Source organism: Carlito syrichta, unplaced genomic scaffold (assembly GCF_000164805.1).
Source record: "Carlito syrichta isolate Samal-C Ts95f unplaced genomic scaffold, Tarsius_syrichta-2.0.1 Scaffold205434, whole genome shotgun sequence".
In the NCBI taxonomy this organism is placed as follows: Eukaryota; Metazoa; Chordata; class Mammalia; order Primates; family Tarsiidae; genus Carlito; species Carlito syrichta.
Window position 1 is genome coordinate 324,606 of NW_007149530.1, and position 21,098 is coordinate 345,703.

Here is a 21,098-nt window from a genome sequence, read left to right on the forward strand (position 1 = left end):
TTGCTTCTCATCTCAGCTAAGCCAGTGATCCAAACGCTGGAAATGCAGAAATGGACTCCTGCTTCGGAAGCCATGCACCGTTTTCCAAATGATGCACAATTCATCCACAGATTTGGATATGAACGTTTTCACCCAGCAACAGACTTGAAGAAGTCCTAATCACTTCTACCGTTTTCTATTCACAGGGAAAAACACAAGAGGTGAAAGCAGCCCCTGTGTCACTTAGTGAAAGTCACTGCTTCCAGAAGAGCCCTGCCTACCCCGCTAAGGAAGGCAGTACCACCCCAGACCCCAGCCTGTGTATAGGAAGTCCCACACATCACAAACATGAAAACACAAAGAAAGGGCTCTTTGGTTTTTATTTCTGGTCTTATAAGAAAGTGCTTTGAAAGTATGATAATTGATTAAGCAAATGGGAATACAGAAGAGTCTCAGGGTATAAGGCTAATGGCACAGGGGAGTGTGCCTTTGTTCTGGACACCAGACAGAGGAGCTGCTTTTGCTTAGGGTAGCCACCCCAAATCACCCAAAGTGGGTATCTAGACAGATCTGGTTTACAAGATAGCCATGCTTCCCCTGTTCCCCACCTGGCTCAGGGTCTCATTTGTGCAAAATGTTGAAAGTACCTGGAAATCCTAAGTTGGACAAGTGAGGTACGGGGAGAGCATCATGGCTTAGCTCCCTAGAGAGTTTGCCCCAGTCCAACCCCATCTGGGTTTGAATGGGTCTAGGCATGCTCAGAGTCCTGCACCCAGCTTTCCTCTGCCCTTCCTTGGGCTCCCACCTAAGTTCAAGGTGACAGGGCTGGCTTGGGGAGCACGACTCCATCCTCCTCCCAGGCAGGAGGGCAATCTCTAGGGAATGGGCTGCAAGATCTGGGTAGAAACACAGACTACACCACGGGCACAGCTTGATTTATTCACCTTTACTGTTGGGATGGATATAGCGCACAGCCTTCTCCTGTACTCTTTTTCGTTTTTTTTTTTTTTTTTAGTTGGAGTCTCATTTTGTCACCCAGGCTGGAGGGCAGTGGCACATTCCCAGCCACCACAGCCTCGACCTGCTGGGCTCACGCTATCCTTCTGCCTTAGCCTTCCAAGTAGCTGGAACTACAGGCACACGCCACCATGCCCAGCTAATTTTTTTGATTTATGGTAGGGATGCGGTCTCGCCAAGTTGCCCAGGCTGGTCTTGAACCCGTGGGCTCAGGCAATTCTCTCACTTCGAACTCCCAAAGTGCTGGGATTATAGGCATGAGCCACCGCACCCGGCTGTACTCTTGCCCTAAGCTTCACAAGTATCGGGACTGAAAAAGTCCACGGACTGAAAAAGTCCACTGCCAGGGACCACCCTACCCCTCCACTATGCCATGGACTCACTCTCACTAATGAGCTGCTCTTACCTGAGTAGAAACTTCTCCCTCTTCCTGGTCATTGTTTGGCCTTTCCATAGGACTGTTCAATGCAGGTCTAATACTGTCTGACCGCTGAAAGGAAAACAGTACCACAAGCAGTCCACAGTCATTCAGAAACCAAATACACAGTAAATACAAGGAAACCCTGGCTTGTGGAGGGAGCCAAGTGCCCAACACAGCCTGTAACTTTAAATCTGCAGCATCAAAGAAATTAAAATGCTACAATGATTAAAGGCGAGACAAAGGAGCCTGAGGCCTCAACTAGAGTTTCAGGTCTGAGAGTCAGCAGAGGGCTCCACGCTCAGTTTCCCTATCAGTAATAGTAACTGTACAATAAAAACAATGATGACAGCAGCAGAGAACACTGACTGAACACCAAACTCTGTGCTTGGCACCAAGAAAACCAGGATGAGACCGTCTCAGTTATCTTCTTAACATCCTATGAAACAGGTACTGCCATTCTCATTTTTAGCCATTAACATCCTATACAATGCTGCAGATACCTTGAGGTCTGGCCCACACTCCCCAGTGCCTGCTGGTTGGTTTCTGCAGTTCATTGCCTGAGACTTTCTCTGGCTGCACAAGGTAACTTTGCCATCCCCAGAGATAGCCCTCAACCTATGAATGACAGGAATTAGTGCATAAACACCCCAGCTCCTCATCTCTAAGGAGAGATGATATGTTCTGCACTGGATCCCAGAGGTCCCAAGTGGGAGGGAGCTTCAGTGACCCACGGTGACTTGCTTAATAACAAACCCTTCTTTGGTTGCCTTTCCTTCCCTATCTTACCCACCCACCACCAGGAATTCCTGGAATCACTTCCTAAATTAATTATTTGCATTCAAATTCTTGTCTCAGGGTCTGCTTCTGGAAAACACACAGCCAACAGCCAGGTCAAACAGCTAAGAACCAAGGAGACATATCTAATATCTCAGCCCATTTGACAGAGTTCACACTTTTTCCCCCTTCAAAGGTCTCAAGTTTCAGAATTTTATTAATAGATTTCCACATATTTTTACATACTGAAATTAAATAATCTTCTGTAGATTATTCTCAGGTCATATATAAGTTGATGGTCCTGCCAGAAAGCTCATGAATAATATAGTAAAACTTCTTATACCCATCATTGTGGTCAAATGATGGGCCAGGAGAGCTGACTCTTTTTAAAAATCAAAAATACTACCTCAGATAGATGTGAATTGCAGCGAATGGAAGAGCACAGCAAGGGACAGGTGGCATAATCTCCAGAGCAATAACCTGAGGGCTAAATTTACTCCACTTATTTTTACAAATAAAGTTTTATTGAAACAGTCTTGCTCTTTCATTTATATATTGTCCATGGCTGCTTTAGTGCTATAATAGCAGAGATGAGAAGTTGCAACAGAGAATGTATGGCCCACAAAGCCCCAAATATTTATTATCTACCTGTTACATAAAAAAATCATCCAACAGGAACCAATGCTATGGCTTCCTAGACTGGCAAGGGCAGGCTGGTTTGGAGTGTATATATGTAAGAAAAGTATTCAAATACATTTATCCTTATCTTTGGTGGGTATGTTCTGAGTCATTACTTAAGGAAAGTTAGGGAGTTTACAGAAACCCTTCATTAAGTCACAAATAATATTCAGTTGTCAAGTAACTAAAAAAATTAATCTAGAGGATTAAATCTTTGTACAGACAGAATCCACTTGTCATACTTCAAAACCCCAGTTTTACCTGTGTGGGAAAAGGTACTTGAATCCGTCCTTCTAAGATGTTATCTGTTGTTATTTCGACTGAGCGTGTCAGCTGGAGGTCTTGCAGCACTAGGTGGTAAGGAACCTGGGGAAACATCTCTTGAATCTGATGAGCCTACAGGAATACAAAGACCATAGTGAGAGCTACACCTGGCCTTTTTTTTTTCTCTTATCCAAATTCCTAACTACTAGGCTTAGGAAGTCACTGCCTGATAAGGACTCACCAGAGAGAATTTTATTACCCTATTACCCCATATCCTAAAGTTTGCTTTCCAAACTGACTCTAGAATAATGTCACATAACAAAGAAACTTTATGGCCCTATACAGCCATCTCTTATGGACCCAGACTCCAGAGAGCCTTGTACGACATTTATCTACCCTCCCAGAAGTCTGCCACATATAGGACTTCATCTACATAACAACAGACCTGGAGTTTTTCACCCCCTTATCTTCACAAAGCATCTCTCTTACTGAGTTCCCAAATTCCTTAAATAAGAATTACAAATCACCAGTCAAGAAATCTTTGAATCCACCTATAACCAGAAATCCCCTCCCCTTGGAACTGTCCCTCCTTTTTGGGCCAAACCAATGAAAATATCACATGTATTGATTTATGGTTTCTTGTAACTTCTGCCTTCCTAAAATATATATAACCAAGCCACCATTCAACCACAGAGGGCACACATTCTCAGAATCTCCTGAGGATGGGTATTCCAGGCTTAATCCTCAAGTTTGGGTCAGAATAAACCCATTTCAAATACATTCATCAACAATGGAAACATTTACTCTCAACAGTTACACAATGAAGTCATAGTATATTGCTGTTTTTTTGACATCATGCCTTGAAGACACAGGTAAGGAAGCTGCCTTTATTGCAGCTAACCTTCAAATTGCAGTCCTTTTAGTATTTTTCCAGGATGACAAACAGGCACCTGGGGATAGCATCAATTTGAAAATAAAAAGAGCTTAGAAATCCAGCTAGATCCCAAGACATACTCAACTAGAATGTTCTAGTTTTTTAAAGTATTCATTTTAAAGCTCAGTATACCTTGGGTATAAAAGTGTGTTATCCTTAAAGATAGAATTCTATAAGGAACAAACTTCTGATACACACAACATGGATGAAATTCAAATGCATTATATTAAGTGAAAGAAATCTGGATCAAAAACCCAACTGCATAATTCCATTTGTATGACATCTTGGAATAGGTAAAATTCCAGGGAAAGAAAACTGAGAAATGATTCTCAAGGGCTGAGGGTTGGGGAAGGAAGTGACCCCAAAGGGGCACAATGAAATTTTTTGGGGGGGTGGATGAATGGATCTATTTTATATCTTGATTAGGGTGATGGTTACACGACTGTGTGAGTTGAACTGGATACTAAAGAGGGTAAATGTTTACTGTATGTAAATAGTATCTCAATTTGAAAAAAAAAATGGACCATGAAGAATACAAATTCCTAAGATTGGCCTGGAGCTGTAGTTTTCAAACTGTACTCTGGAAATATCTGAGTCCACTTGTGGCTCTCAGAGAACATGTGTATGTAAAAGGGAGTAGGCACGAGTCTGGGCACACCACCACCCATACTTTCATCCAAGCAGCTTTGGATTGCTTTGTTTTTCATGTATGTATGCTTATTTAATTAATTTAATTAATTAATTAATTAATTAATTATTTTTATTTTTTTGAGTTGGAGTCTCACTCTGTCGCCCAGACTGGAGTGCAGTGGCCGCTCCCAGCCACCGCAGCCTCGACCTGCTGGGCTCTGGCGATCCTTCCGCCTCTGCCTTCCGAGTAGCTGGAACTACAGGCGCGCGCTACCACACCCGGCCATTTTTGATTTATTGTCGAGATGAAGTCTCGCCAAATTGCCCAGGCGGGTCACGATGAAGTCTGACTTTTTAACAACGCAAGTGGGGTGGTCTACCTGCAGAGCTTCAGCAAAAGCCTGACCTCAAAGAATCTATACGAAGCCTGACATGAGCCCAGCAGGGACATTCCCAAACCACCTGTGCCCACCAAGACTCACTCTTGCTCTCTGCTGACGACCTGGTTGGGGGTTTCATGGAGAAAGCAGGAGCCATGTCTTCTTTTTTTGTGGACAAAAACATAAAATTTACCATCCTAACCATTTGTAAGCGTACAGTGGGCCCTCCAGACCTCCATATCCTTGGATTTCGCATCCTCACATTCAAGCAACCTGGATCACAAGTATTACATTGTTACTGATGTGTACTGTGCAGTTAGGGCTTTGACAGGTGTGCCCGTGCTGAACATGTATGGACTGTTTTCTTGTCATTATTTCCTAAATGATACTGTATAACAGTTATTTACAAGACATTTGCACTGTATTAGGTATTATAAACATCTAAAAGTGACTTAAAGTGTCAGGGAGGATGTACATAGGTTATTTGCAAATATATGCCATTTCATATGAGGAACTTGAGCACTAGTGGATTTTGGTTTGGCGGGGAGGGGGTCCTGTAACCAATCCCCCATGGACACCGATAACTGTACGCACATTGCTATATGCCATATCTTCATCTTGCAAAGTTGAAATTCTGTATCCATGAATAGCACTTCACATTTCCCCCTCGCCCTAGCCTTTGGCAACCACCATTCTGCTTTCTGTATAAGAGTTTGACTAGTTTGGATTCCTCAGATAAGTGGAATCATGCAGTATTTGCCTTTTTGTGGTGACTTACTTCATTTAGTATAATGTTCTCCAGGTTCATTCACATTGTAACATATGACAGGATTTCTTCTTTTCGAAGCTGAATGACACTCCATGGCGTGTGTATGCCAATCCATCTCTGGTATGCACTTAAATTGCTTCCATCCCTTGGCTACAGTGAGCCATACCTTTTTAAAAAACCAAATCTCCTCGCCCTCAAAAATATCCATACTCAAAAAAAGAAACAAAACAAAACAAAACAAAACACCAAATCTCAAACAATATGCCTGTAGCTACATCCATCCCTCCTCCTGACAACAGCAAATGCCTCTCTCTTGCTTGGCTCCCAACCCCATCCTCCCTTCTCAAGGATTTTGCTCTTTTAGTTAACTATTCTATTTGTTCTCTACCATCAATCTCTGATCTCCCAGTCATCACTTCTATTCACTTACCAAACATGCTTTTGAATTGATCTTTAAAAAAATATCTGCGGCCAGGCTCAGTGGCTCAGCCTGTAATCCCACGCCTTTGGGAGGCTGAGGTGAGTGGACTGCCTGAGCCCATGGGTTCGAGAGCTGCCTGGGCAGCGAGACCTCATCTCTACAATAAATCAAAAAAATCAGCAGGGCATGGTAGCGCATGCCTGTAGTTCCAGCTACTTGGAAGGCTGAGGTGGAAAGATAGCCAGAGCCCAGCAGGTCAAGGCTGTGGTGGCCGGGAGCGGCCACTGCACTGCCGTCTGAGTGACAGAGTGAGACTCCAACTCAAAAAAAAAAAAAATCTGCAGAGGAAAACCCGAATTGTAACCGACAAATTGCTGCAGGTTTAGTGTGAACAACTTCAAGAGTTAAAAGTTCCAAGAGAGCCGGGTTCGGTGGCTCAGCCTGTAATCCCATGTCTTTGGGAGGCTAAGGTGAGTGGATTGCCTGAGCCTGCGGGTTCGGGATCCGCCTGGGCAGCGAGACCTCATCTCTATAATAAATAAATAAAAAAAAAATCAGCCAGGCGTGGTAGCGCACGCCTGTAGTTCCAGCTACTTGGAAGGCTCAGGCGGAAGGATCACCAGAGCCCAGCAGGTCGAGGCTGCGGTGGCTGGAAACGGCCACTGCACTCCAGTCTGGGCGACAGAGTGAGACTCCAACTCAAAAAAAAAAAAAAAAAAAAAAGCTCCAGGAGAACTCAGGGTCCTCACCCCCTACCACTCCTCAAAGTTGTAAGATTGACCTTCAGGAGCTCAACCAGGTTCCTGCAGTAAAAACCTGAGAAGAATTCCTTCCTGCATCTAGAAGAGGGAGAAGAAAAAGAGCCATGTTGAAATAAGAGCACTCTGTTCTTCTTCACAAGGTCTGTCCTCAGGAGAAACTCTTTAACCAGAACTTACTCTGTTGGGGGTTTTTTGTTTTGCTTTGTTTTGTTTTTGAGTTGGAGTCTCACTCTGTCACCCAGATTGGAGTGTGGTGGCACACTCATGGCCACCTCACCATTGACCCGCTGGGCTCCGGCGATCCTTCTGCCTCAGCCTTCCAAGTAGCTAGAACTACAGGTGCGCACGATGCCCGGCTAATTTCTTATCTATTGTAGATACGAGGTCTTGCCAAGTTGCTCAGACTGGTCTTGAACCTGAGGGCTTAGGCAATCCACTTGCCTCAACCTCCCAAAGTGCTGGGATTACAGGCTGAGCCACCGAGCCTGGCTGTTGGGGTTTTATCATAGCGTAAATGACTTGGGGAAACTCCAGCCCACTCTAGCCATCCTGTTCCACCTAAGAAGAAACTGAAAAATTTACATGAAATGTACAGATTCACCAAAAGACTGAGACCTAAGCACAAAACTATAAAAGGCTTCCCCTCCACTCGCTCCTACCACCATATTACTACTGGCCTATTTACTGCAGTCCGTTTTACACAGTACATCATGTTCAGCTATAATGAAAAAATTGTAAGGCACACTAAAAGGCAAAAAACACAGTTTGAAGAGAGAGAGCTAGCATCAGAACCAGATATGGCAGGAATGTTGAAATGATCAGCCTGGGAATTTAAAACAACTATGATGAATATGCTAAGTGCTCTAATGGATAACGTAGACAGCATGCAAGAACAGATGGGCAATATAAGCACAGAGGTGGAAACCCTAAAAAATAACCAAATACTAGAAATACTAGAGATCAGAAACACTATAACAGAAATGAAGAATGTCTTGGATAAACTTAGTAGTAGACTGGACACAGCTAAGGGAAGAATCTCTAAGCTTGAGACATATTAGTATAAACTGTGAACACTGAAAAAGCAAAGAGAATAAAATCTGAAAAAAACAGAGCAGAATACTCAAAGACTGTGGGACAACTGCAAAAGGCATAAATGACCATAATGGGAATAACAGAGGAAGAAGAAAAAGAGAAAAAAATACAAGAACTATTTGAAATAATAATGACCGAGAAGTTCCCCAAATTAATGCCATATACTAAATACAGATCCAGGAATCTCAGAGAACATCACACAGGATAAATGCCAAAAAAAACTACACCTAGAATATCATACTCAAATTATAGAAAATCAAAGATTAAGAAAAATCCTAAAGTGATTTAGCTTTATTCATAATTGCCCAAACCTAGAATTTGAAATTAAAAACAGTCAGGTATGGTGGCTCATTGCTGTAATCCCAACACTTTGGGAGGTCAAGGTGGGAGGACTGCTTGAGCCCAGAAGTTCAAGACCAGCCTAGACAACATAGCAAGACCTCATCTCTACAAAAAATGATTAGCCAGGCAGGGTGCCATGTACCTGTAGTCCCAGCCACTTAGGAAGCTGAGGCAGAAGGATCACCTGAGCTGAAGAGATCAGGGCTGCAGTGAGCCATAATCATGCCACTGCACTTCAGCCTGGGCAAAGAGTGAGCCCCTAGCTAAAATGAAAACAAAATTGCCATTTACATTGGCACCTCCTAAAACAAAATATTTAGGTATATATCTACCAAAATATGTGTAAGATCTATCTGAGGAAAACTACAAAACTCTGATAAACGAAATCAAAGAAGAATGAAATAAATGGAGGGAAATTTCATGTTCATGGATAGAAAGACTCAATATTGTCAAAATTTCCATTTTTCCCAACTTGATGTTGGATATGGTTCAATGCAATCTCAATCCAAACGCCAGCAAGCTATTTTGTAGATATTGACAGAATGATTTTAAGGTTATGTGAAGAGACAAAAGAGCCAGGATAACCAACACAATATTGGAGAAGAACAAAGTTGGAGAACTGATACCATCTGACTTTAAGACTTACTATAAGGCTACAGTAATCGAGACAGTTTGGTACTGGGGGGAAAAAAGACAAATAGATCAGCGGAACAAAATAGAGAACTCAGAAATGAACCATATAAATAGAGTTACCAGATCTCTAACAAAAGAGCAAAGGCAACACATCAGAGCAAAGGTAGGCTTTTCAGCAAACAGTGCTGGAACAACTGGACATCCACAGGTTTACTCTTCACAAAAATAAACTCAAAATGGATCATAGACCTAAATATACAATGCAAAACTACAATATTCCTAGAAAATAACAGAGAAAACCTAGATGATCTAAGGTATGGCAATGACTTTTTAGATACAATGCCCAGTGCATGATCCATAAAAGAAATACTTGATAAAATGGACTTCATTAAAATTTAAAAGTTCTGCAAAATGCAATGCCAAGAGAATATGAAGGCAAGCCACAGACTGGGAGAAGATATTTGTAAAAGACACATCTGATAAAGAACTATTATCCAAAATATACAATATACAAAAACTCCTAAAATTCAACAATGAAAAAAACAAACAACCTGGTTAAAACAGGGGTTTAAAGATCTTTTTTTTGGGGGGGGTTAAAGATCTTAACAGACATCTCACCAAAGAAGACACAAGGATGGCAAAGAATCATATGAAAAGTTGCTCTACATCACATGTCATTAGGGAAATGCAAATTAAAATAATGAGCTACCACTACGCACCTATTACAATAGCCAAAATCTGGAACACTGACAATACCAAATGCTGGTGAGATGAGGAGTAACAGAACTCTAAATCATTGCTGGTGAGAATGCAAAATGGTACAGACACTCTGAAAGATAATTTGACAGGTTCTAACAAAACTAAACATAATTTTAACATTTTATCTAGCAACAATGCCCTTTGACATTTAACCAAGGAAGCTATAAACTTTTATCTAACACAAAAACCTGCACACAGATGTCTACAGCAGCTTTATTCATAATTGTCCAAACCTGGAAGCAACCGAGATGTCCTCAAGCAGGTGAGTGGATTAATAAACTGTAGTATATCCATACAATGAAATATTATTCAGTGCTAAAATTAAATTAGCTGTCAATTTATGAAAAGACATAAATGCAAATTACTAAGTAAAAAGAAGCCAATCTGGAATGGTTACATGCTCCATGATTCCAACTGATATGACATTCTAGAAAAGGCAAAGCTCTAAGATAGTAAAAAGATGAGCGGCTGCCAAAGGCTGGGGAAAGGAAAGGAAAGAACAGGCAGACAGTAGAGAGGGCTTTCAAGGGAAGAGAAAATACTCTGTATCATGTGGATAACATGTCATGATACATTTGTCCAAACCCACAGAATATATAACACCAAGAGTGAACATGAAGGTAAACTATTATAAGCCAACATAGGTTTAACAACTCTAAACAACATACTCTCTGGTGAAGGATATTGGTAACGGGGGAGGCTGTGCATGTGTGGACACAGCAGGCGTATAGAAACCTCTCTATCTTCCTCTTAATTTTGCTGTAAACCTAAAACTGTTCTAAAAAAACAGTCTTAAAGACAAAAAAAAAAAAAAGACCTGTGCTGTGGGTATTCAAAAGAATTGGAAGTAGGTTCTCAAAGAAATAGTTGTATACTCATGTTTGCAGCAGCATTATTTATAATAGCCAGACTATGGAAGTGATCTAAGTGTCTATCAATAGATTAATGGATAAACAAAATGTAGGATATACATACAATGGAATATTATTCAACCTTAAAAAGGAAGAAAATTCTGACACGTGCCGCAACATGGATAAACCTTGATGACATTATGCTAACAAATAAGTCAGTCACAAAATGACAAATATTATCTGATTCCACTTATATAAGATGCCTAGAGTAGTCAGACTCATAAGGATGGAAAGAATAATGGTGGTTGCCAGAGGCTAGGGGAAGGGAAGAAATAGTAGTTATTGTTTAAGGTTATAGTGCTTCAATTTTTCAAAATGTAGAGTTCTGCCGATGGATGATGGTGATAGCCACACAGTATAAATGTACTTCATACTGTTTAGTATACTGTAACTGAACTGTACACTAAACAAGAATCAGATAGTAAATATAGCATTATGTGTATTATACCACAATAAAAAAAACTGGAAAAAATGCCTATTTTCTTATTCTTTTCTGTTGGAAAAAGAATATGTACTAGCATTGGCTTATGTATGCCTACAAGCATTCTAGAAGAACATAACACAAAAGAAACTAACCCAGGTTGTTATGGGGGTTGAGGGGGTGGGCGTGTGGAGAAAGGATAGGAGCATAACTCCACTATATACTTCTCTCTAGGTCTTGAAACTCCTAAACAGATGACCTGTTTAATTTTTAAAAACAAAACACTTACCAGGATACCACACCTCTGCCAAGCTACCACCCCTATTTCTCTGCCTCCTTTTATAAATACTTCCAGATACTATCTAGTTCTTCACCTCCCATGCATTTTTCAATCCACTACAATCTAGTGGTTCAACTCCTTGGGCCATAGAAAGTGCTTGTTCTTCTCCAGCTAATCACCTCCGTTCTTCCAAATGCAGAATGCAATTCTGTGACTTCATCTTATAAGAATTCCAACATGCTTGACTCTTCCCTCTCAGAAACCCAAACTCCTCTGGGCTGGGCTGCCACTTTTCCTGGTTTCCTTCCCACTCAGCGGGCTGTCAGAGCCCTTCCCTCTCAGGCCATACCTCTGAAATATTGCAGGACCTCAGTCCTGAGCCCTCTTCTCTTTATTCCTTGCTTTAAGTGTCACCTATAGGCTTAAAACTCCCAAATGTGCATCACAGGCTTGATCTCTTCACTGAGGTCCAGAAGTGCCTACATGATATCTCAATCTTGTAGAAAGCCACAGCCTAGTTCTCAAGCCTGCTCCTCATCAGTCTTGCCTCTCTCAGCACGTGGCATCACCATCAAAGACAGCTTTCACTCCTCCATTTCCCTAACCCCACACCACCCCTAAATCCAAGTCAAAGCATCATCAAGTCCTGTCAGTTCATCTTACAAAAGTATCTTAAATCTGCCACTTCTTTTCATCTTTATTACCAACACCCCTGTCCAAACTAGCATTTTAGTTTGCCTAAACCACTAACAACCTCCAACCTAGCTGGTCTCACTGCTTCCCCTTTTAACTCTCTATAATTCCTTCTCCTTCCTGAAGCAAAATCATTCGGTTGAATGTCCTGTTAGTCCCCTGGTGGTGGAGGGTGGTGTATAAAAAGCTTTGAATGGTCTTCTAATCCTTTCATTAGAAAATATAAACTTGACTTTGGCCTAACAGACTCTGCATGTTCTGGTTCTGCAACCTCAACTTATATCACAATCTTGGACCTATTTGCTAGGCTCCAACCATACTGATATTTCTCAACTTCCAGCACTTTCTCACCCTTTGCACTCACTGTTTTCATAGTCTCCTTCGCTGATCTATCTCCATCTCAGCCTTCATGTCTCAGCTTAAACATTTTGTCCTCAGAGAAAACTTCTCTAAATGCCTCCTCTAAAACAGACTTTGCCCACCTACTCTACCACAATGCCTGCATTTATTGCCTCCAAAGTACTCGACAGCCTTTATCTTGTTAGTCTGTATTTACGATCTGTCTCTCCAACTAGAATTTACACTACTTGAGAGGAAGACTCATGTCTACCTTGTTGACATTGCAAGTGCCATGCTCAGCATGGTGCTTCTCTCAGCAGTAGGCTCTCAGTACAAATCTGTTAATAAATAAATCAAAATTAACTAATGAATTAACAAATGAACTAGTGACCATCCAGTGTTCTAGCCAGGCTTATCCAGAGCAACCAAAGGCCCTAATCCTAGCAGGACTAGGGTGGTGCATTTTAAGACTCCTGAATTTATTATAACAATGAGCAATTGTTTCAACAATGACTTCATTAATGGTGAAACATTTTTCTCCATCATTACAAAATAAAAACATACACCTTTGGAAAAATACAAAGAAACTTGAAGTATGTGATCAATATACTATTTAAGCCAATAGCATGCCTCAACATCTCAAGGCATATGCACACATGCACACACATACTAATTTATTTTTGGAAGGAGAGGAGGAGATGGGGAATAAAAAAAAAACACATTTGGTAGGCCTCATACAATTTTTAATACAAGGCACAATCACTCTAGTCAATAATCCCAAAAACATTTTGGCTAAAATCAAGGGAGAGTCCCAAGGTAGGTCTAGAGCACAAAAGGGTGAAACCGAGTAGTACTCAGAAAAGGCTCAATTGTTTGTCAGAGAAATAAATAAAAGCCAGCTTCTAAACCAGTTGCAAATTTTAAAACACAGGAATTCAAGTGGTCCCAATGAATTAAAAAAACCCCTGAAGATCCTTCTATCCTACCAGAACGGAAGACCAACAAGGTCATATACGTGGCACACATGTTCCAGCCGTTCCTTCCCTTTAATTCCTAGTTATCCTCTTAAAGCAGCTAGCAGCCCTCACCATCGCATTGAGCTGGGAGTTATTCGCCTGTGTAATGCCAAGAATGTTGGTGGTGTGCATCACTTCGACCGAAAAACTTGGCAGCCAACTCGCAATCCGGGACCCTGAAACAAACGAGAATCCAGCATGAGTTTTAGAGCCCTGACTCTTCCTGTCATCTGCTCTCAAGGCAACCACTCTACAACACAGCTGGTAATCACTGAGGGTTCACTATGTCAGGCCTTTTATGCCAAATGTTCCACATGGATTAGCTAATTTAATACTCACTAAAACCCACATGATACCTACTATTATTCTCATTTTGTTCTTCTAAAAGATACGACTCTAGTCCCCTTGGTCTTTAGACCCTGAGGCACATAGGAGGTAGGTATCTTGTCCAAGACCACACAGTTTAATTATGATGGCCAAGATTGTGCTGCCAGACAAGCAGACTCAAGGACACTTGGCCACTAGGTTTCCCTGCTGCCCAGTGGTGCTGGATCCACACAAGCCCCCATTTACTCTCTCAGCCTACAATCTAACGATGGCTTTCAAGGCTCTAATGCTGATAGCAAATGAGTTTTGCTCCTTTCTTTCACACTATACACAAATTCCTATTCATTTGGAGACGGCATTTTCTTTCTTTCTTTCTTTCTTTTTTTTTTTGAGTTGGAGTCTCACTCTGTCACCCAGGCTGGAAGGCAGTGGCACTCTTCCGGCCACTGCAGCCTCGACCTGCTGGGCTCTGACGATTCTTCCTCCTCAATCTTCCAAGTATCTGGAACTACCGGCATGTGCTACCATGCCCGGCTAATTTTTTTTTTAATTTATTGTAGAGACAAAGTTTCAGCAAGTTCCCCAGGCGACTCTCGAACCCACGGGCTCAGGCAATCCTCTCGCCTCAGCCTCCCAAAGTGCTGGATAACAGGCTGAGCCACTGAACCAGGTCAGAGATGCCATTTTCACATTTACTTTCCTGAATAATCTTAAAAATCGTGGTTTTCTTATTCAAAATTATTTTTTAAATATTCTATTCTATAATACAGGCTTGTGGACTAATGGTACCAAAAAGTCTGCTACTTCCATTATTTCCCTAAGAAAAGGAGAGCCCAAGATGTAACACTACCAAGTTCTGGCTGTAAAACAACCCAGTACCAAGCCACAAAGGCAAGGGAGTTTTTTATTCCTTCACAAAGAAGCAATAAAGCCCAGAATATAAAAGCAAGTTAAGTGGCCATCCTCAAAGGTCTTGTCAAACAAAATGTACCCAATTTTAAAAATAGATACTTATTTCATGTACTTACAAGGGAGAAATAAAGTTGACTTTATCAACTTTTTAGTGGTAGTGATTCATAAAATAATGGATTACATAGCCAGGTTTTATCTCCAATACCACGAAGTATATTTCATAAGTCTTACCTAGCAGAGCCTTTCGTTAACAGCTACTACAACAGCCTCTTTGAACCTCTCCAGCATGCTGGACCCATCCAGCCAAGGAGCCCCTCATCTATTCTACTCTTGAAAGCATGGTTTACTTGAGGAATATCACCAACATGCCACCACTTCTACTGTACCCCACAATTGGAAACTTGAATCAGAGATTTGTGCAGCATTCCTAACAAAATTCCAGGGATGCCCATTTTACAGTAATAATTAGAAACATGAACTCACAGAATTTAGTGATACTGGGCTGATAAAAATCAACAATAGCTCAATGTGAATTAAAGAAGGATGATACCAGCCCCTGATACAGGTATTTTAAATGTGGTTTTTAAGCAGTGTCCTTTCAACATTGCTGGGCAGCAGAACATTCACATTGTATGGACAAAGCAACAGGGTTTCAGCTCTGATTCTGCTTCTGGTACTCACTGAAAAGGCTACTCAATGATCCCTCATTATATGCTTAAATACTACACCAATGTAATAAATTATTAGCAAGAGTTCATCGGTAGACAGATTAAGTATGCTCCTTGAAGGCATGGTTGATTCCATTTTACTCTTCCACCTTCCTGCCTTAACCCCATTCATGACACAGAATCCAGCAAAATGTCTGGTCAGAATAACCCCTCAGACAGATGGATCTGTCTGTCTGTCTGTCTGTCTGTCTATCTATCTATTCATCCATCCATCACATTTTCAATCAGAATAAAAAATACAGTGATGCATAGATTAATGACAGGGACACATTCTAAGAAACATGTTGTTAGGTGATTTCATCGTTGTGCGAACACTGTAGAGTGACTTACACAAACCTAGAAGGTACAGCCCACTACACAGCTAGGCTATATAGTACGACCTATTTCTCCTAGGCTATAAACCTATACAGCATGTTACTATACTGAATGCTGTAGGTATCATAACACAATGCTAATCATTTGTGTATCTAAACTTAGCTAGCAGAAAAAGTACAGTACAAATACAGCATAAAAAACACACAAAAATGTACACCTAGAGTTCTTACCATGAATGGAGCCAACAGGACTAGGTGAGTGAGTGGTGAGTAAATGTGGAGGCCTAGGACTTTACTCTATACAACTGTAGACTTTACAAACACTGTATACTCAGGCTACATTAAGTTTATTTTAAAATTTATCTTTCTTCAATAATAAATTAACCTCAGCTTACTACAACTTTTTTTACTATATAAACTTGAAATTTGTTTAACTGTACTCTTTTGTACAGGTTAAAATACAAATTGCACAGCAGTACAAAAATATTTTCTTTCTAGATATCCTTATACTATAAGCATTTTACTATTTAAAAAAATTTTTTTTCTCTTTAAACTTTTGTGTTAAAAACTAAAATAGCTGGGCACAGTGGCTCATGCCTGTAATCCCAGCACTTTGGGAGGTTGATGCAGGAAGACTGCTTCAGCCTAGGAGTTTTAGAAAAGCCTGGCAATTTAGCGAGAACTTGTCTCTACAAAAAAACTTAAACAAAAATTAGCTGGGCATGGTGGTATATGCACCTGGAGTCCCAGCTACCTGGAAGGCTGATGTGGGGGGATCACTTGAGGTCAGGAGGTAAGCTGTGATTGTGCTACTGGATTCCAGCCTAGGTGACAAGTGAGCTCCTGACTCAAAAAACAAAAACTAAAAACTAAAATAAAAACACACACATTGGCCTAGGCCTACAAAGGGGCAGGATCATCAATATCACTGTCTTCTACCTCCACATCTTGTCCCACTGGAAGGTCATCAAGGAATAATATCTCCCATGGAGCTGTCATCTCCTATAACAATGCCTTCTTCTGAAGGATCTGCCTGAGGCTGTTTCTCAAATAAATTTTTTTAAATATATAAGTAGAAGGAATACACTCAAAATAATGATTAAAAGGATAGCACAGTAAATACTAGCAATAGGAATTTTCAAGGTCCATTATCATGTTATGGGACTACCAACGTATATGTGGTTTGTTGTTGATGGAAACATCAAGGGATGCATGATTATATAATATGAAACTGGTCTGTTCAGGGCAATTTATAATTAAAACAGTATCCCGTTAGTGGAGAAGACACTTTGGGTACAGTTTCAGGGGTTGAAACCAACTAACCATCAAAGTGGAAGAAGTGATTGTGTTGGTTTAAGCGAGGTCTGCCTTCGGCTGCTGCTACAGGAACCAAATTTTCATCCAAATTTTCTCCTTGATGGTCTTCCCTGACACGATTATTGTCAGCGATATTAAGAGACATTCTGCATGTTGGACAGGAGGTGTCTTGCTCTAGCCAGGAACGAAGACAGGAACTATCAAAAAATCCAAAATAAAATGTGTGAACATTCTTGATTGTTCCTTAGCATATTTTGTGAGAATTTACCAGAAGTACTCTGAATGTATGAAATGTATTCTAATTTTATTTTCTATTTACCACTAGTGAGAGCTAAATGTTGAGAAACATTTGTGGACATTACCTCTTTACCCTACTTCATTCTAATATACTTCTGGCATATCCTGCTGTGAACATTAATTCTTTATCATACACAGTCATCTACCAAGCTTCTGTCATGACCCCTCGACCCCTCTTCAACAGGACTTCATAGCATGGTCACTATCTTCCTTTCCAACTCTATCTGGCTGCTTCAAAATCCCTGTGGCTGAATCATCCAGCACCCTGGACCCTCGAGGCTTTCAGTCCTCTACTCCAATGATCCTATTTTTCACTTTGCTTTAGCTACTTACTAACATGGTCATAACCTTGGCCTTGTCTTCAAAGTTTTGACTTCAAAGATCTTACTCACTCACCCAAGGTCCTGTCCTTCCAACTTACTTCTCTGGAACAAACCTGCTAAGATCTCTCATGCACTTTTCCCTCAAGCATGATAGTCCCTCAGATCTTTCCTTTCCTCCTCGCCTAGCTTATATAACAACTTCCTTACATTCAGTCCCTCAACTTCCTCCACCCTCTTTTCTCTGCATTCTGCTTTCACAACTAGGTCGAAGCTTTTTTTGCCCTCTCTTGGGCAAAAAATAGTAATGATAAAGCCTTAATTATGGTAGACACTCAATAAATACTTATGATGTCCATTAAAAGGAAGACTACTACTAAACAAGAAGTAGAAAATGTGAGATCTGGATCCAACTCTGCCACTAACTAGCTGTGTGATCCAGGCAAATCCTTCAACTCTCTGGACTTGCACTCTCCACTAAAAAATGAGAAGGCTGGATGAAGGATCTCCAAGGCCTCTTCCCATTCTATGAAAATTCGTTATTTTTTTCTAAGGGCTCAAGTAGGCATTGAATAAAAATTCTGCCTTTAAAAAATATAATCTATGAACATGTATACAAATAAGATTATAAAGAAGAACCTCTTTATAATGTGATGATCCTCAGTCTCTAGCAACTGAATGGTACATATGCAACAAAACTTTCTCAGAGATCAAGATGGAGCTGCTTCTTACTATCTCTGTGTCATAAGAGTGTGACAGTAATGTTCCAAACAATGTCATCTGTCTGTATGTGTACATTCAACCTTACATCCTGTGACAAACAGGAATTATAGGTATTTTATTATTTTAAAATGTGATAAAGTTGGATGTACACATACAGACAGATGACATTATTTTGGACATTATTATCATATTCTTATGATACACAGATAGTAAGAAATTGCTCCATCTTTACTACAAATTAAAATGAAGTTGTCTTACATTATCAGCACACGATACTGCTTCCATTCTACTATCAAAGCTACAAAGTAAAACAAAACAAGAGGATGTTCTAACAATGATTTGTTCACTCATTCCAAGGTGATAAGTGTTTTAAAATTAAATCTCAACTCTTCAAACAACCACTATATCAAAGAAGAAATCACTAGATAAATTAGAGCGTTTGAGACAAACAAAAACAAATCACCACATACCCAAATTTATGGGATGTAGCTAAAGCAATGCTCAGAGGCAAATTTATGGCCAAAAAAGCCTAAAAAGAAGAAAGTTCTCAAAGCAACATCCTAATTTTATACCTATGGAGCCAGAAAAAGAGCAAATTAAACCCAAAGCCAACAGAGCAGTCAAATTTATAGACAGAAAATAGAATGGTGGCTGTCAAGGGCTGGGGGAAGGGAAGAGTGGGGACTTGCCGCATTAAAGGAGACAGTTTCAGTTTTGAAAGATAAAAAAGTTCTGAAGGTAGATAGTGATTGGACTTAATGCCACCAAACTGTACACTTAAAATAGTTAAAGTGGTAAGTTTAGTGTATATCACAAAAAAATTACATTTGAGAATTATTACTAAGAAACCCACCAGAATGAGACAACACTTCACATCCACAAAGATGTCTATAATAAGAAAGAAAAAAACAAGTGTTGACAAGAATTTGAAGAAACTGGATCCCTCTTGTATTGCTGATGGGAATGTAAAATGGTGCCGCTGCTGTAGAAAGCAGTTTGGCAGTTCCTCAAGAAGTTAAACAGAACTGTATGAGTCAGCAATTCTACTCCAAGGCGTATACTTGAAAAAAGTGAAAACAGGTACTCAAACATATACTGGTTAACACAGCAGCATTATGTGCAATAGCCAAAATAACAACGCAGATGTTCATCAATGGATAAATGGATGAACAAATTGTTTAATTTCTATAAAACTGAAATTCACCTATAAAAAGAAATGAAGTACCGATACATGCTATAACTTGGATGACCTCAAGAACACGCTGAGTGAAAGAAGTCAATCACAAAAGTTACAAATTGTACAATTTCATTTAAATGTCTAGAATAGGTAAATTCATAGTGACAGAAAGTGGATCAGTGGTTGCCAGGTGATGAGGAGGGAGAAATGGGGAGTGATTACTTATGAGGTGTTATTCTGGGATGATGCAGAAGTTTTGAAACTAGAGAAAAGGGTGGTTGCACAACATTGTGAATATATTAAATGCCACTGAATTGTGTATTTTTAAATGGTGTGTTATCTGAATTTTGGCTCAATCAAAGAAATCCAACCCTAAAATTAATCCAATCATATTTTTGGAAACATTGCTTCTAGGCTAAAATACCTGAGTTGTTCTTCCCAACTAGCCTCCAAGCTCCCTTGGGACTAACTGAAAGAATTCTGAGAAATGCACATGAATTCCCTGGTCTTCCCAACCTCAACAAACAGCACCACTAAATATCCAATTACATAAGCCACAAAACTTGAAAAACTTGACACTTCTTTTATTCCTCACTTTCCCTCAGCTAATCCCATACCACATTCTTCCTAATCCTGTTAAATCTGTCTTCTCTTCACTTCTACTTCCACCACATAGTTCAGGTTACTCTCAATACACCTCTGAAACACTGCAGCAGTTACTAATAGTCCCCCTGATCTTTTCAAACTGTAGATCTTACCCGCCAACCCCAACTTAAATAGCTTCAATGGCTTCTGTCACCCTCCCATGGCCCTCTAGACCCTGCCTGCTTCTCCTGCCTTATGCTGAGTTCTGGTCACACATGTTCTCTTTTAGTTCCTTCCACAGACCACAATCCCTCCTGCTACAGAGATGTGTCCACTGTCTCAAGTACCCTTCCACCTGATCCCTCCTTTTCCTGACTCAGCCTTAAGAGTCACTTCCTCCAAGTGTGAGTCAGATTCCTTTGGTACAAGCTCTCGAGAACCATGTTCCTATGCTTTAGAGCACTTATCTCAATTGATACCTTTACATTCATAAGTGTGCCTAGTTAATTCATGTTTGGCTCCTCCATTAGATTGTAAGTTCCAAGAAAGCAAAATCCGCATCTGTCATTTTCATTTTATTCCTAGAGCCCAACATAGTACTCAATACACTAAAAACAACAACAAAAAAATCTGTCAATAAATTTGTTGAATTACTGAGCCTTCAGCTCCAAAACCCTTTTAATAGTAAAAAGGAAAAGAAAATCTATTTGGGAATATAAAATAAGGAAAGGAAGATTAAAGATGTAAAGATCAGAACTTTCTCAATATGCAAAATTGCCCACAGATGCAAAAGGCTAAAAGATACTTCAAGGTCCATCAACATCAAAACATCAAATCTATAAACAGAATGATTTAGACTAAACAGACAGAGCACCTATAAGAGC

At 40.3% G+C, this 21,098-nt stretch overlaps 1 protein-coding gene across 1 annotated transcript in view; it reads right to left on the reverse strand.

The window, feature by feature from the left end:
* Positions 1 to 21,098, reverse strand: part of AMFR (autocrine motility factor receptor) — a 39,555-nt gene that overhangs the window by 4,672 nt on the left and 13,785 nt on the right. The window contains exons 8-11 of the mRNA XM_008051603.2: positions 17,119 to 17,309; positions 13,587 to 13,690; positions 3,131 to 3,265; positions 1,403 to 1,486 (exon numbers count right to left, since the gene is read on the reverse strand). Coding sequence (XP_008049794.1) covers positions 1,403 to 1,486; positions 3,131 to 3,265; positions 13,587 to 13,690; positions 17,119 to 17,309 — 514 coding nt within the window. The remainder of the gene's footprint in view (positions 1 to 1,402; positions 1,487 to 3,130; positions 3,266 to 13,586; positions 13,691 to 17,118; positions 17,310 to 21,098) is intronic.